Below are 17,696 nucleotides of genomic sequence, written 5' to 3'. Positions count from 1 at the left end.
GTTAAGAGCATTCCATGGAATATAACAAAAAGTGTTTCTCGAGCCGGTTTCTCAAACTTACCTACCCCACCTTTAATAGACAGAGGCAGGAATGACTGCTTATAGAGGTTCAGCCTACTCTTGGGAACCCTGCATCTTCTACCAGAAGGAAGGAGCTGGAATTCTGGGTGGAGAATGTGGGGGGCATCAGACACGATTTGTTGGGCCTGTCTAATAATGGACTGCTCATATATGTTTTGGAGAGGTGGATGTTTTTTGACCCCCATAATTTTCATAGCAGTCTGTACCAGGCGAGCGATCTGTGACGATATGTGGTTAAAAATAACACAATGGTGATCTAGGAGGAGATTCAGGTGATAAGGTAGGCGGGTGTTACCTTGGTTGGTTATTGGCTAATGGTTACACAAGCCAAAAAATTGTTATGACATCATAAAGTGGCCAAAATCTGGCAGGTTTTTATATGGATCAGGACAAAAAGTGAGAAAATCTTTTTTCCTGAAACTTTCAGAATCTCTTTACACATGTTTATGTAGAAAAGACATGAAAAAGTGGATTTTGCATAATAGGTGACCTTTAAGTAAAAAACACCTGATATTTAATTTCTCCTAATTGCGTTTGATGTTGAGGTCATCCATCAGAAAGTAATCAGGTTACTTTTATATTTTGATACTCAAGTTAGATTACTGATTACAGGTAACCAGTAATTGTAACGGATTACATTTTTTTTAAAGTAATCCTCCCAACCCTGATGTCCACATTGTGATTTTATCCAGCTAGACACATGTTTCACAAACATCCCAATTGTTTAATGACCAATTACAGTAATTCGACACATATCTTAAATATAAATTAATTTCAAATAAATAAATTACAAATAAATTACACATTTATTTTCACCCTTATGCAAGTGGTCAGGATGAATGTGAGCTAAAAATAAATTACAATTACAGAAATTAAGAAATGTTTGCCAGTGCAGTATGTAAAATGACTGAATTACATTTCCTGTAAAAAACTCAATATCTATGACTGAATATATAATATAATATTTGATTTTCATATTTGATTTTGTCACCTGCAGAAGTACTAATGGACTCAACCACAGCAACAGCAGAACTGGGCTGGACCATCTACCCATCACAGGGGGTGAGTGGAACAAACCAATACACAAGGAACCGCCTGCGGTATGCAGCTGACCTTCTGATGTTCTGATGCAATGTGACAGTCGCCGTAGTGATGCATTCACAGTAGCTTTTCAGGTTGAAATGCACCAATGAGAGGACTCCCTCAGTGTCAATAAAAAACACTTGTTTAAAGCTCTGGAATTAGGGAGGGCCTTGTTTCAGTGCTAACGGATGATGATGAAAGCCTCTATACATAAAGTTTTAACATGTAATTTAAGCCAACAATTTCATAGCCTTTATGTGCCTTTTATCTATTCTTATGTGTGCCTTTTATCTATTATTGCAATATTATATTTTATTATAATGTTATGTTTGCTGTGAAGCACTTCGGTAAACCCTCCGTTTTTAATATGTGCTATATAAATAAAGTGGATTGGATTGGATTGGATAAATGTAGGTAAGAAAAAATAACAATATTTTACTCTTAAATGTAGTGAAATTGATGTATAAAATAAATGCAATGAAATGTAAACACTTAAAAATTGACCTATCATGCTATATTTGAATAATATAGTGTAGGACCATACCTATATAAGGCATATTTATACTTTTTTTTTTTCAAAATACCAAACAGATCATGCATTTTAGCCATGCCTCATTTCACTCAATTTGAAAATGTTTAGCTCTGTCTTTGCAAGGGCTGATTCTGTGAGAACAGCACCACCTACAGGCCTGGCATATGTACTACAGCGTCTCCAGCGCTTTCGAACGGCAATGGCCGTGGCTGTCTCCTCCTGATTGGTGGAGAGTTGGCCCAATAGCCGTAGCGCCACCGTCCTGATGTCAGGACAGTGTTCAAATCTGGATCAGTTTTTATCAGATCCGTTGCAGCCTCTTTTTTAGAGATTTGGGTATGGAGGAAAATAGAGAGGGTTGTGTTTTCTGACACTTGGTGAGCTCCCTGGAACACCAGGGACACATATTCATGTATACAAGACGTACAAAAGTGCATTTTGCATGATAGGACCCTTTAAGTAAAGTACAAGTTGCTCATCATTTCAGAAAATGTAATCTACAGAGAGTAAATCTGATACATTTCATAATTGCTAGCTAATGCCTGTTGTTGACGTTCTAATCCAAATGTAACCCCAGTACAGCTAGGTAAAGAATAACATAAGAAGGTACAAATATATACTTTTTGACTGTTACAACTTTAAACTTTTTCATTATGAATTTGTTGTCAAGCTATATTCAGTTTAAACCATAGCCTTCTTGTTGTAATACAGTGTTTACAATTATTTTATATTAACTGCCTAAAATAGTTCCAGAGTAGTGTAGCATGTTTAAATCTGTCTTGGTTTACACCCTCCTGACAAACAACCTCCTGGAAGTCATGGAAATGTTGACCCTGATAAATAGAGGTGGAACTAGTCACAATGTTAAAGCACTGCAAAACCTTCTAAGGTGTGTTCAGACTAAATGTGAAATGAGTGATGATGTGTGTGTATGACAAACCAGGTATTTATTTTGGGCCGTACCACTTCATAAAACCTATAAGTGTACGTTTTTGTAGTTCTTGTTAATTAAATATGTGTCACTGAATACACTGTTGTTGCTTGTGTGTTTTGTAGTGGGAAGAAGTGAGTGGCTATGATGAAAACATGAACACTATTCGAACATACCAAGTGTGCAACGTCTTCGATAGCAGCCAGAACAACTGGTTCCGCACCAAGTACATCCGGCGCCGCGGGGCTCAGCGCATCCACGTCCAGATGAAGTTCTCAGTGCGAGACTGCAGTTCTATACCCAACGTCCCTGGCTCCTGCAAGGAGACCTTCAATCTGTACTACTATGAGTCTGACTCTGACACAGCCACTAAATCGTCGCCCCCCTGGATGGAGAACCCCTGGGTGAAGGTGGACACTATAGCAGCCGATGAGAGTTTCTCTCAGGTGGATCTTGGTGGACGCATCATGAAGATTAACAGTGAAGTCCGGAGTTTTGGACCTGTTTCGCGCAGCGGCTTCTACCTTGCTTTTCAGGATTACGGCGCATGCATGTCAATCATCGCTGTTCGAGTCTTCTACAGGAAATGTCCCTGTGTGACCCAGAATGGTGCCATCTTCCCGGAAACTCTTTCTGGAGCAGAGAGCACGTCTCTGGTGGCGGCCAGAGGGGTGTGTGTTCCCAACGGGGAGGAGGTGGATGTTCCCATCAAGCTGTACTGCAACGGGGAGGGGGAGTGGATGGTCCCCATCGGGCGCTGCATGTGCAAGGCCGGGTACGAGTCAGTGGAGAATGGAACGGTCTGCAGAGGTAAGACACCACGGGGTCTAGACTAGAATGCATCTCAGCAAATATTGCATGTGACAGTAAAACATGTGTATATTTGTGGTCCCAACCACATTTACAAATAGGGTTGTTTTTTTCTTTAGTACTAGCATTATGGGGAGATTAATCAAAGTTGCGAGTACAGAAGGCCTGTTCCTTCCTGCTCCCCAACAGCTGATTGGTGTTATAAGAGCAGTGTACCGAGTGACAGACACTGCTACACAACACCAGTCATCTTCCTCAACCTAATCATCTGTGTCTTCTCTAATAAGGAATGAATGTAATTCATTGTTTCAACTTGTGTGTTCTTTATAGTGACTAACGTGTCCTCTATGCAAGCCTCCCGTGTCTGTCCTCACATCCCCGGGACTGAGAGACAGACACGGGCTGAGCAGAGGGAAGTCAGTGTGGTGCTTGTGAAGCAGGCTCTTGAAATGATTATTTATTTACTTGCGAGCAGTGACACGATGGGGCAGCTGCTGCAGGGTGCAGTGTCACAGCTACAGTGGAGGAGGCCGGGGGGAATTGGAAAATAATTCACAGATTTCTTCGAATTGTATGATTGAATAACAGAAACCAATTGAAACTGTTTGCATTTATAAAGTTTGATAAACCATATGACTTGAACCGTTAGTATAAATATAAATATAAGTAAAGGTTTTCACAAGTTGTCCGCTAACATTCAACACACAGTGCTGTCCTATCCTCGTGCCTGACTATTAACATCAAACCCATCTTCTTCTGGGGTATCGGGACAGTCTGCTGACCTGGGGATTGGCGCCCCCTGCCATCGTCCGCTGTCCCCTACAGCGCTAGTCACAACAACGGTCACTGACCCTGAACGCATTATCTCTACTTTTCCGCCACAGACATTCCAAATCCTGCTCGCCAGCTCTACCCAGTGGCCAACGAGGCAAATACAAAGAAGAGGAATTCTACACAAAAACCTCATAAAAGTGAACACCAAAAGAACATTAATGCAACAAAACAAGACAATTAATTGTGGACTGTTAAACATCAGATCTTTGTCATCTAAGGCTGCATTAGTTAATGACTTAATAACAGACAATCAGATTGACTTATGTTGCCTCACTGAAACCTGGTTGCGACATGAAGAATATGTGACACTAAATGAAGCCACTCCACCCAGTCATATAAATACTCATGTCTTCTCATAAATACAAAATCAAAACAAAACTATAACTCTTTCGAAAGCCTGATTCTTAGTCTTTTGCACCCAACTTGGAAAACAATTCAGCCAATATTAATTGTCACAGTGTATCGGGCCCCAGGTCCTTATTCTGAATTCATATCTGAATTTTCAGAATTGTTATCAAGTTTAGTCCTTAAAACCGATAAAGTCATTATTGTGGGTGACTTTAATATTCATGTTGAGAATAATAGCCTCAATATTGTTTTTACCTCATTAGATTCAATTGGATTCATTGTTAGGTAGCGTGGAAAGGGTAGGACCCAAATGCAGACTACAAAAAGAGGTAACAGGTCTAGAAACAAAAACGAGCTTTATTTACAAAGCTGATGAGCAAAAAGCATGGCATGGATAACATGGGTAGCACTAGGAATGAGAGCCAACAGGAGGGGAACAGGAAAAACCAACAATGAACCGACCAGGCACACAGGGGAAGACAAGACTCAGGCCCAATCCCAAACCACGCCCTACACCCTACCCCTACACACTACCCCTCCGTTTGCGCGTTCGCCACATTAAGTGCTGTTCCAAACCAACGAGTGTGGAGAGGTGTGGGCTATCAAGCCCTCAAACAGCGAGTCTGCATCGGTGCTGACTTGAGACTGGTCTCTACCTGACCGGAGTCACGCTGTGTGTGTCCGTCAGGAAACACGCTGTTTACAAGTAGTTCCAGCAAACATCCACTGATAAATTGCGATGTTAACAACCTCATGATAACCTCATATTTTTTAAATTTAGGATCATACCTGTGTTTAGTCTAGAAAAAGGTAAATGTGTGCATTTTATTATAAAGTTGTGTATATTTACAGACTGTTGCAAAAACTAAGAAGCTTATAAACATCAGGTTTAAAACTAAAAGAGCTTTACAAAAAAGTAACACAATGAAAGATGTTTGGAGTTTTATTTGAGTTCTTAATTTACATTTTTTGTCTAAGAGATGCTGATTTGAAACCGTTGTTACATACAGTTACGGCATTTCCTGTTTCTGCCGGAGAGAGGGGAGTTTGTCCCAAAGCTTGCCGCTGTATTTACTCCCTCCATCTGAGAGGAGGGAGCCTCGTTGAGCTGCGAGTGTCGCTACAGACGGAGTTCACTCCGTCACGGAGGGGTAGGGTCGAGGGAGTGGGCCTAAATACAGAGAGGGGTAATCACAAGACAAGACACAGCTGGGGTAAGGGAGGCAGAAACACAAGGGCAACAGGTGAACACAATCAGACAATCAGACACACCAGGGAAACTAACGACAGGAAGGCAAACACAGGAAGAAGGATCAGAGAAGACACAAGGAGGAAAACATTTCAAAACAAAAGGTGGAAAATGAAAACATAAATTCAAAACCGTAACAGAACCCCCCCCTCAAGGGACGGATTCCAGACGTCCCAAAAAAAAACTAAAAAGTCCAAAACCTCTAGAAGGGTGGGCGGAGGGGGCCCGGAGGAGGGACGCACAACCAGGGCCAAAAGGGTGGGTGGAGGGGGTCCGGAGGACGGGCCCGGAAGGGGTCCCGGGCGGACGGCCCGGGGGCAAGCAGAGTCCAAAAAGGGGCGAAGGCCACAGCGGGCGAACTCAGGGGCCCGGGCATGAGAGCGAAGGCAGTGGCTGGAAGAGTCAGGAGGCCGGGCTCGAGGTCGAAGACCACGGCTGGGGAACTCAAGGGGCCGGGCTCGAGGGCGAAGACCGCGGCACTCAGGGGGCCGGGCTCGAGGGCGAAGACCGCGGCACTCAGGGGGCCGGGCTCGAGGACGAACAAGAAGGCGGCGACGGGACAGCTCCGGAGGACGAGCAGGAAGGGGCTGACGGGACAGCTCCGGAGGCCGGGCAGGAAAGCGCTGACGGGACAGCTCCAGAGGACGAGCAGGAAGGCGCTGACGAGACAGCTCCGGAGGCCGGGCAGGAAGGCGCTGATGGGACAGCTCCGGAGGCCGGGCAGGAAGACGCTGACTTGACAGCTCCGGAGGCCGGGCAGGAAGGCGCTGACGGGACAGCTCTGGAGGCCGGGCAGGACCCAGTATCGGCCGGACAGGAACCGGAGCCGACGGGACAGGCGTAGACGGGATCCTGAACATGACATGGGCTGGTGTCAATGGGACCCCGGATGGAGCAAGGGCTGGTGTCGACTGGACCCCCAATGGAACAGGACACAGAGTTGGCAGGACTTCCAACAGGACAGGACACAGAGTTGGCAGGGCCCCTGGCGGGACAGGTGTCGGCGGGACCCCCAACAGGACAGGATAAAGAGTTGGCAGGACCCCCGGGAGAACAGGTGTCGGCGGGACCTCCAACAGGACAGGACACAGAGTTGGCAGGACCCCCGGCGGGACAGGTGTCGGCGGGACCCCCAACGGAACAGAACATGGAGCTGGCAGGACCCCCGGCGGAACAGGTGTCGGCGGGACCCCCAACAGGACAGGATATGGTGTAGGCAGGAAACCCGGCGGAGCAGGTGTCGGCGGGACCCCCAACAGGACAGGATCTGGTGTTGGCAGGAAATCCGGCGGAGCAGGTGTCGGCGGGACCCCCAACAGGACAGGATCTGGTGTTGGCAGGAAACCCGGCGGAGCAGGTGTCGGCGGAACCCCCAACAGGACAGGATCTGGTGTTGGCAGGAAATCCGGCGGAGCAGTAGTCGGCGGGACCCCCAACGGGACAGGACATGGGGTTGGCAGGACCCTCAGCAGAACAGGTGTCGGCAGGACCCCCAACGATACTGGACGTGGAGTTGGCAGGACCCTCAGCGGAACCCCCAACGGCACAGGACATAGGGTTGGCAGGACCCCCGGCAAAAGAGTAGTCGGCGGGACCCCCAACGGGACAGGACATAGGATTGGCAAGACCCCCGGCAGAAGAGTAGTCGGCGGGACCTTCAACGGCACAGGACAAAGGATTGGCAGGACCCCCGGCAGAAGAGCAGTCGGTGGGACCCCCAACGGGACAGGACAGGGTTGGCAAGACCCCCGGCAGAAGAGCAGTCGGCGGGACCTCCAACGGCACAGGACATAGGATTGGCAAGACCCCCGGCAGAAGAGTAGTCGGTGGGACCTCCAACGGCACAGGACATAGGGTTGGCAGGACCCCCGGCAGAAGAGTAGTCGACTGGACCCCCAATGGAACAGGACACAGAGTTGGCAGGACTTCCAACAGGACAGGACACAGAGTTGGCAGGGCCCCTGGCGGGACAGGTGTCGGCGGGACCCCCAACAGGACAGGATACAGAGTTGGCAGGACCCCCGGGAGAACAGGTGTCGGCGGGACCTCCAACAGGACAGGACACAGAGTTGGCAGGACCCCCGGCGGGACAGGTGTCGGCGGGACCCCCAACGGAACAGAACATGGAGCTGGCAGGACCCCCGGCGGGACAGGTGTCGGCGGGACCCCCAACAGGACAGGATATGATGTAGGCAGGAAACCCGGCGGAGCAGGTGTCGGCGGGACCCCCAACAGGACAGGATCTGGTGTTGGCAGGAAATCCGGCGGAGCAGGTGTCGGCGGGACCCCCAACAGGACAGGATCTGGTGTTGGCAGGAAACCCGGCGGAGCAGGTGTCGGCGGAACCCCCAACAGGACAGGATCTGGTGTTGGCAGGAAATCCGGCGGAGCAGTAGTCGGCGGGACCCCCAACGGGACAGGACATGGGGTTGGCAGGACCCTCAGCGGAACAGGTGTCGGCAGGACCCCCAACGATACTGGACGTGGAGTTGGCAGGACCCTCAGCGGAACCCCCAACGGCACAAGACATAGGGTTGGCAGGACCCCCGGCAAAAGAGTAGTCGGCGGGACCCCCAACGGGACAGGACATAGGATTGGCAAGACCCCCGGCAGAAGAGTAGTCGGCGGGACCTTCAACGGCACAGGACAAAGGATTGGCAGGACCCCCGGCAGAAGAGCAGTCGGTGGGACCCCCAACGGGACAGGACATAGGGTTGGCAAGACCCCCGGCAGAAGAGCAGTCGGCGGGACCTCCAACGGCACAGGACATAGGATTGGCAAGACCCCCGGCAGAAGAGTAGTCGGCGGGACCTCCAACGGCACAGGACATAGGGTTGGCAGGACCCCCGGCAGAAGAGTAGTCGGCGGGACCCCCAATGGGACAGGACATAGGGTTGGCGTCGGCCGTAGAGCCAACAGGACACGGGGGGCTGGCGTCGGCCGGTACGTCGACAGGACACGGAGAGCTGGAGTGGGCCGGACCACCGACAGGACACGAGGGGCTGGAGTGGGCCGAACCACTGACATAACACGGGGGGCTTCTGTTAGGTAGCGTGGAAAGGGTAGGACCCAAATGCAGACTACAAAAAGAGGTAACAGGTCTAGAAACAAAAACGAGCTTTATTTACAAAGCTGATGAGCAAAAAGCATGGCATGGATAACATGGGTAGCACTAGGAATGAGAGCCAACAGGAGAGGAACAGGAAAAACCAACAATGAACCGACCAGGCACACAGGGGAAGACAAGACTAAATACAGAGAGGGGTAATCACAAGACAAGACACAGTTGGGGTAAGGGAGGCAGAAACACAAGGGCAACAGGTGAACACAATCAGACAATCAGACACACCAGGGAAACTAACGACAGGAAGGCAAACACAGGAAGAAGGATCAGAGAAGACACAAGGAGGAAAACATTTCAAAACAAAGGTGGAAAATGAAAACATAAATTCAAAACCGTAACATTCATACAGAATGTACATCAACCAACCCACTGTTTCAACCACACCCTCGACCTTGTTCTAACATATGGTATTCAAATTGAGCATCGATCAGTCAGTGCTCATAACCCTGTTTTATCTGATCACTACTTATTAACATTTGGTGTTCTGTTATTAGACTATAAGCCACTGCATAAGAATGCCTACAAAAGAAATCTATCAGATTCTGCTGTAGCAACATTTATGGAAAAAATTCCATCAGTGCTTAGCTCTTTAACATCTCACAGTCCAAGGGAGGACTCCTTTACTAACCTTACGCCCCCCCCAAATAGATCATATGATTGATAGTGTTACAGGGGCGCTAAAAATAACACTGGACTCTATTGCCCCTTTTAAAATTAAGAAAATTAAACTAAGAAGACTAGCTCCATGGCATAACAATGAAACACGCATAATAAAGCAGAGGACAAGGCAACTTGAAAGGAAATGGCGCTCCACCAAGCATGAATAATTTTGGTTACTCTGGCTTGATAACCTTAAAAAATATAAGAAGGCACTACGCACTGCCAGAGCAGCTTATTATTCCTCCCTAATAGAAGAAAATAAAAACAATGCCAGGTTTCTTTTTAGTACAGTAGCCAGGCTGACCGAGAGTCACAGCTCCATTGAGTCTTCTATTCCTACATCCATCAGTAGTAATGACTTTATGAACTTCTTTAATGATAAAATTATAACTCTCAGAGACAAAATAAACCACCACCTACCCTTAGCCAGCACTGAATCACCCTTAACACCGGACATATACTTAGAGTGTTTCTCTCCTATAGACCAAAACCAACTAAATTCAATTATTTCATCCTCTAAAAGCATCTACCTGTATCTTAGACCCTGTTCCATCTAAGCTGTTCAAGGAAATTGCACCCCTAATTAATACACCTGTATTAAATATGATGAATATATCTTTACTGTCAGGCTATGTTCCACAGTCATTTAAAGTAGCTGTAATTAAACCTATTATAAAAAAAAAAAACCTTGATCCTGAGGTTATGGCCAACTACAGGCCAATATCAAACATTCCCTTCCTCTCAAAAATCCTCGAGAAAGCAGTGGCCTCACAATTGTGTGCATTTTTAAATACAAATTGTTTATTTGAGAAATTCCAGTCAGGTTTTAGAAAACATCATAGCACAGAGACAGCACTGGTTAAAGTCACAAATGACCTGCTTTGTGCATCTGATAATGGACTTGCCTCTATCCTGGTTCTGTTAGATCTGAGTGCTGCCTTTGACACTATTGACCATAACATACTACTCCAAAGATTAGAGCTTTTGATAGGTATAAGGGGAACTGCACTGAGCTGGTTCAGGTCTTATCTATCAAAACGGTCTCAGTTTGTATCTGTCAACGATTAATCCTCATTACAAACTACAGTCAGTCATGGAGTACCGCAAGGGTCTGTACTTGGACCCATCCTGTTCATCATATATATGCTACCATTGGGCAATATCATAAGGAATAACTCATGTACAATTTCCATTAGCTAAACTGCAAGAATACCTCACAGACATAAAGACATGGATGACCAGCAACTTTCTATTATTAAACTCTGACAAAACAGAAGTCATTATACTAGGCCCCCAGCACCTTCGGAACAAACTGTCCAACAACATCATTTCTTCGAATTGTATTACCATGACCTCCAGCACCACGGTAAAAAATCTTGGTGTTATTTTTGACGAGGATTTGTCTTTTAAATCCCATATAAAGCAAATTTCAAGGACTGCCTACTTCCATCTACGGAATATTGCAAAAATCAGGCACATTCTAAATCGCAACAATGCAGAAACACTAATCCATGTTTTTATCACCTCCAGGCTGTCCAAACTCATCATTAAAGACCCTTCAATTCATACAAAATGCTGCAGCACAGGTTTTAACAGGAACAAAGAAGATGGACCACATCACTCCTGTTTTAGCAGCATTGCACTGGCTACCAGTTAAGTCCAGGATTGATTTTAAAATACTTTTACTCACATACAAAGCGCTCAATGGTCAGGGACCATCCTACCTACAGGATCTTTTAATCTCCTATTGCCCCTCGAGGGCATTAAGATCCCAGAGTGCAGGTCTGTTGGTGGTTCCCAGAGTCCACAAAAAAAGGTCAGGTGCTAGAGCTTTCGGCTACCAAGAACCAAAAAAAAAAAAACTCCGTTCCACGGCGCACCAACGGCTGGAACTGCGAGAACAACAACTTTACGGCAGCACTGTCCAACTCTGTTCACAGTTTCTGATCCACTAACAAGTCCTTAAACACTGCAGAGCCCATACCGTGTTCCTGTTAGTGTTTACTTCTTGTCTGTCTTCTTCTGTTCATTTATCTGACGTCCAGCGCTCCGTCTTTAACCCTCTTTTACTTTCTCTTTCTTGATCCTCCTTAGCAACGGAATTGACCAATCAGAATCGAGTATTCAACTAAGCCTTGTAATAAAAGTTGTTAGTTAAGCCCGAGAGACCCCGGTACCGGGGCACTGCCGCAACATCTTGCAGGAAACAGTGTCTGAGGGCATGTTCATTTAATAAACTATGAATGTTTTATATCCATGTAACGGGAAGAAACTCATCGAACTGATCTTTTTTTTTTTTTTTTTTTTTTTAAACCCACAATGCTAACGCTGAGCCTCTGAATTAGCAACGAGCGAAAAATGCTAACAGATTACTGCACCGAAAATCACTCACAAAACCTTATTATTTATCTTTTCTCTACATCAATGACATCGTTTCACATCGTGAGGTGACACAGAATCGAAGGGTACCCTCATTATCAATCAATTATACGAAATCGCGACGTTATAAACAAAAACAGACATCAAAACATGTGGCGCTAGGTAGCTAAAAATGCTAACATGGTTACCTTAGCCTCATCCCAATACCCCTCCTCGACTCCTCTCTTCCCCTCCTCCGGGACTTGACCCGGAAATCGATCAAGACACGCCATTTTGAAGGACGTCCCAATAGCTGAAATGCACACGGAGGAGTCGAGGAGGGGTGAGGGAGGAGGGGTGCGGGAGGAGACGAAAGGGAGGATACACGAGAGCAGACTACGCGGAAGTGTTTTCACTACTCGCATATAAAAGCCCCGCCCCCACCTTCACAGCTGGTCGATTTCAAGAGAGGAAAACGGAGAACTGGAAGAATGAGTGGAAAAGCGTCACATAAATGTATAAGTGCTCACAGCTCTGTGGGAATTATTATGTGCAATTCATTTCTTAAGGTTATACTAACAATTTAAGTCATGTTTAATGATCTTGAACGTCACTAAAACATAGCTATTAAGAAAGCTATTTCATAAATGGCTAGATCTTGATAAATAACAATTATTTGTTTTGTTTTGTGTTAAGATATTCAGGAGTTCAATTATTTAAAATTCACAGTCCTGAATGTGGGTTTGTGGTAAATGTGGGTATCTACAGGACACACATTTTCAGAGTAAAGGCTTTCACATTATTATAATTATAATTTTATTGAAATGTACATTTTACACCAAAACGGAACACAAAAGCAGGACCAACCATCATACATTGAATCCCTTGACTAAAAAGAGAAAGATTTATCATTTAAATACATATTTAACAATAAATGGGCCGGTTCTAAAGGTTATTCAGTTAAACCCAATGAGAGGGGATACAGCTGTGCACATGTCATCATTAACAGACGTCGTTTAAGAGTGACGTTTGAGTGAACGAGGACATCCCAATTAATACCTGAGGACTCCTCTGTCCTCGCGTCACCTCCTCGTGTCTCTCGCTCGCATTTTACGGAGGCGGATGCTAAGACGCAAGGAAGGGACGCGAGTGAGGGAAAGGAGGAGTCGAGGAGGGGTATTGAGACGAGGCTCTTGTCTCTGTAGTCTGCTCCAAAGTGGTCTTCAATGGCATTAAAACGATAAAAACGCTGCTGAAGTTAATCCATAGGTTAATCCAATGCGTCTGTGTCCCTTTGAAATGATTTCTGATAATCCATGAGCAATAAGACGGATAATCCATGTTTTTCCGTTTCTAGATGTCAGAGCGAGAGATAGCTTCACTCTCATGCAAAACTACATGCGCAAAGCCCCCACCTTTTTGTTTTACAACGTGTGTGTGTGGGGGAATCCCCCTTCGATTCTATTGGCTCTAACGGTCAGAAAGAGGTGTCAACCATCAAAATCGACAAAGGGGGGCCAGAGATATGGAAAAAAAAACATTTCCAACCAAATCACCTCAGAGGTGGAGTGTTTTTGGCTAAACCTCTCTAAAAAGCTCAAATGTCACTTGTTTTGCATCAATCTTGATACAGGATACTTATTATATGTTGTACTTTGGATTCCTAAAGCTTTTAGTCTACCTTACCATCATCCAAGGGTAGTTTTCCCTATAAGTAAAAAATAATTTTTGGACGGACACTATAATTTACAGTTTTTTACTATGTAAAATCTGAATTTTCTTTAAAATAAAAACATCTATATTGTTCTGACTTTTCTACATCCAACTCACAGGTTTATCATTACTTTGAGAAAAAAGATTATTAATTTAACCCTTTTAGAAGGGAAGATATTCTCATTTGTTCTGGGAATGTCATTTTCGAGCCTGAGACCTGAAAAACAGGCTCAGGGTTTAACAGGTTAAGGGCCTACACAGTTGCTGCACTAAACTACATTTTAGCATTTAAAATACCTAGCCATTATTTTGCGGTTATTTTGGTGAAAGTAACTCAAAAGTAATATAAAAGTAGTGTAACTCATTACATTTCAGAGACTACTGTCTCTCAAAAAAAAAAAAAACTCCGTTCCACGGTGCACCAACGGCTGGAACTGCGAGAACAACAACTTTACGGCAGCACTGTCCAACTCTGTTCACAGTTTCTGATCCACTAACAAGTCCTGAAAGGTAAGTTTGAGAAACCGGCTCGATATCGCTAGAATTTGAAAATACACAACCGGAGAAAATCTGCCACTTCCTTATAGAGCCCCTCCTCCAACACACACAAACGCGCACATGACCAATGAGGGCACGAGATAAGTTTGTGCACAGATGGAAAGCTGACAGGCAGGTAGGCCATCCAGTTATTTTAGCCGGGCCGGCAAAAATGATTGGTCGTGCTTTTTACAGTATTACGGCTTCCACAGATGACATTTTTTTATGGATTTTTTGTCAAAGCACTTAAAGGGCCCATGTCATGGCCATTTCCACTGATCATAATGACATTGTTGAGGTATACTAAAATAGATTTATACTGTGCAATTTTCCAAACTCACATTGGTTTCGCATACAGTATCTCTGTAAAGTATGTGTATTCAGCAGTATTCACTCTCTCCACTAAACGACTCGTTGGAGCTCTTGCCCCCCCCCTCCCTGTGAGCCTAGTGTGCTCCGATTGGTCAGCTCGGCCACTCTGTTCTGATTAGTCAACCACCAGAGAGGCTCCGCCCATGTCTAACAGTGCTTTTTTCGGGTCGCTCTCGGAACATCAGTCTTATAATGGCGTCGGTACAGCCGTATATTTTATACGCTAACTAACCGAACTGTACCTACAACTGTTGTTATAGAAGAGTAAGTTATTTTTACCTGTAATAAACTAATACTGTTTGATGATAAATCAAATCATGGTTTGCTATATATGAATGATATGTTATAGGAGCAAATAATTCAGGGAAGAAAGGATAGGCCTACTAAGTATTTCCATCAAACTTTATTTTTAGAAATGTACAAAATGAACATAAATATACATATATACACGGTATATCATCCATTCCTCCCCGTTGTCGGCATCTTGCCTATCGCAGCCGGGGCTTTTTAGGACGAGGCCTCAGTGTGGTAGTCCCGTCCCCGTCATGTATTTTCCGCCAGGATCTGGCTGGACGAAATCAAATGCAAATCACAAAATATTAGAGAAACTTAGTTGTTTTAGATTCGTTAGTAGTAGTTGTGGTAGGAGTGTGGATCTAATCCACACAGTAAGCTTGCCAGCTAATATGCTAACCTAGCTTTCTTGTTTACCTTGTTAGCAAACACGATATGAACGTTAGCTCGGAGGAACGGCAACTATAATGGAGTGTAATAAAACTACTATGAACAAAATCTAGTGGTTCATATTAGGCTAGCAATAACGTGTTTATAATTGCAATTTTATACGGGTAGTCTGCTACGTTCGGTCATTCATTGTAACTGGCACGAATACAATGTTTCCCGCTAGCATGTATAGCTAGCCTCGTTAGCTATACATGCTATCAGCGTCGGAGGAAAGCCAAAGAGGCAAAGAGAGGGGATTTCCCCGTTGTCTCTGCTGGAAGTGTGAAATAAACAGAGTCCCCATTTCAGGGACACCTCTTGGAGGTCTCTAGGCCGTCCTTTGGGGGTCTGTGAGCGGGCAAAGAGAGGGGATTTCCCCGTTGTCTCTGCTGGAAGTGTGAAATAAACTTAGTTGTTTGATGTTCGTCAGCTTGCCAGCTGGATTACAATGCTAATCTATGTTTGCTAGTTGTTCAGTTGTTCAATATGCTATACTATACTATGAACAACAGATAGTGGTTCATATTAGGCTATCAAACACATGTTTACAATTGCAATCTTATATGGGTAGTCTGCTACATTCATTGTAGCTGGCATAAAAACAATGTTTTTCCGAGCAAACTCATGTCTAGCTCTTAGTAGCCTTGTTGTTTAGCTCGGTAGCATACACGCTCGGAACGCCAGCTATAATGTAATTACGTTTCGCGACTGACCGTACGGTAAATCACCTGGAGTATACTGTCTATGAGTATTTTGTGTGTGAATGCAGACATTCTCCTGCTATGAGATACATGTATGTAAGGCCATCTGCTGATATTAGAGTTGATATGGAAACGCTAGGAACTTAGTTAGCACAGTTAGCACTGGCTTAGCAGTCCGAAACATGTTTACACATTTAAACAGTCGTGGTAGATACCTTGTTTGATAAATACACAAATAACAATGCAAACTTACAGGTTGAATCTTCCCCTGCTCCAAACGGTCCAAACAAACTAGGAATAGCATCGTCCTTCAGTTTCAAATGCTGTTCATATCCGGCCTCAAACTGGGCAATGTTTTGGAAGCTTTCGTCTGTGAAATGCCGCGCACACAGTAACGTTCTTCGAACCTCTGAAGGAACAGTGTTAAAAAGAAAGTTCAACCACTGACTTCGTCGTGGTTCTTCCGTCGGTAGGACAAACAGCTCAGATTTCTCCTCACATTTCAGGAAACAGGTCCTTGGCATTGGCATGACTGGATCGATTGTGAACTGAACCAGAGCTTCCAACAGTAAATGTTAGGCTGGCAGAGGGTGCGGCCAGCGCCGCTGGGTGTGGCCATAGCTCTTCGGGATTGGTCCATTTCGTTCCGGGTACCGCATGACATCATGCGGTACCCGGAACTAAATGGAAGACTCAAATGGGCAGTGACGTATCTCCAACGAGGCGTTTTGGGGAGGTATTTTCTGTGTTAGAGTTTTACTCGCTACAGGGTGTACTTTGAGGGTTTTGACTCTGCACACCGTTTACATGCATAAAAACCTTCATAACTCACAAGGGGACGGGTAATAACCGGAAAAGCATGACATGGGCCCTTTAAGATATTCATTGCTATCGGGATGTTAAGAGCATTCCATGGAATATAACAAAAAGTGTATCTCGAGCCGGTTTCTCAAACTTACCTACCCTACCTTTAAAGACTATACTGTCTCTGAAATGTAATGAGTTACACTACTTTATATTACTTTTACTTTTACATATTGTAATGTAACTTATTTCTTAAAAAAGACAGTAATAAGTCAAATATAATGTATTACATTTTGGAAGTAACCTGACCAACACTGCCAGGAAATGGTTAAACCATACACCCCAGCACGTGCACTCCGCTCTGCATCAGCCAAACGGCTTGCTGCACCCGCACTGCGAGGGGGACCCAAGTTCCCATCAGCAAAAACACGTGGGTTTGCTATCCTGGCTCCAAAATGGTGGAATGAGCTCCCCATTGACATCAGGACAGCAGAAAGCTTACACATCTTCTGACTCAGACTAAAAACGAATCTCTTTCGACTCCACTTCGAGCAATAGAATTACTAACAAAGCACTTATATACTAACAAAGGACTGGCTTATCTAAAGCCAGTTGAGTAGCACTTGAAATGTTTTGGCTCTATGAAACCTGATGTACTTATATGATTCTGTTTTCTTCAAGTTTGTATCTTCTTGGTCGAATGCACTTATTGTAAGTCGCTTTGGATAAAAGCGTCAGCTAAATGCAATGTAATGTAGTAGAGTTATATATGCAGGGAATACTATGGTTCTGATACTAAGCAGCAAATAGTCAATGTGATAAAGAATCAACAATTT

At 44.9% G+C, this 17,696-nt stretch overlaps 1 protein-coding gene across 4 annotated transcripts in view; it reads left to right on the top strand.

Moving 5' to 3' along the window:
* ephb2a (eph receptor B2a) overlaps window positions 1-17,696 on the top strand; it is an 82,668-nt gene that overhangs the window by 40,386 nt on the left and 24,586 nt on the right. For 2 of the 4 annotated variants that reach the window (XM_034129174.1, XM_034129175.1), the window contains exons 1-2: window positions 1,087-1,143; window positions 2,753-3,437. In XM_034129174.1, coding sequence (XP_033985065.1) covers window positions 1,087-1,143; window positions 2,753-3,437 — 742 coding nt within the window. Of the gene's footprint in view, window positions 1-1,068; window positions 1,144-2,752; window positions 3,438-17,696 lie in introns of those variants that run through there. The other 2 variants (XM_034129177.1, XM_034129176.1) reach the window with 2 other exon arrangements.

Source organism: Trematomus bernacchii, unplaced genomic scaffold, assembly GCF_902827165.1.
Source record: "Trematomus bernacchii unplaced genomic scaffold, fTreBer1.1, whole genome shotgun sequence".
Classification (NCBI taxonomy): domain Eukaryota; kingdom Metazoa; phylum Chordata; class Actinopteri; order Perciformes; family Nototheniidae; genus Trematomus; species Trematomus bernacchii.
Note: the sequence above shows the minus strand (reverse complement) of the source record. Positions and strands in the feature narration are given on the sequence as shown.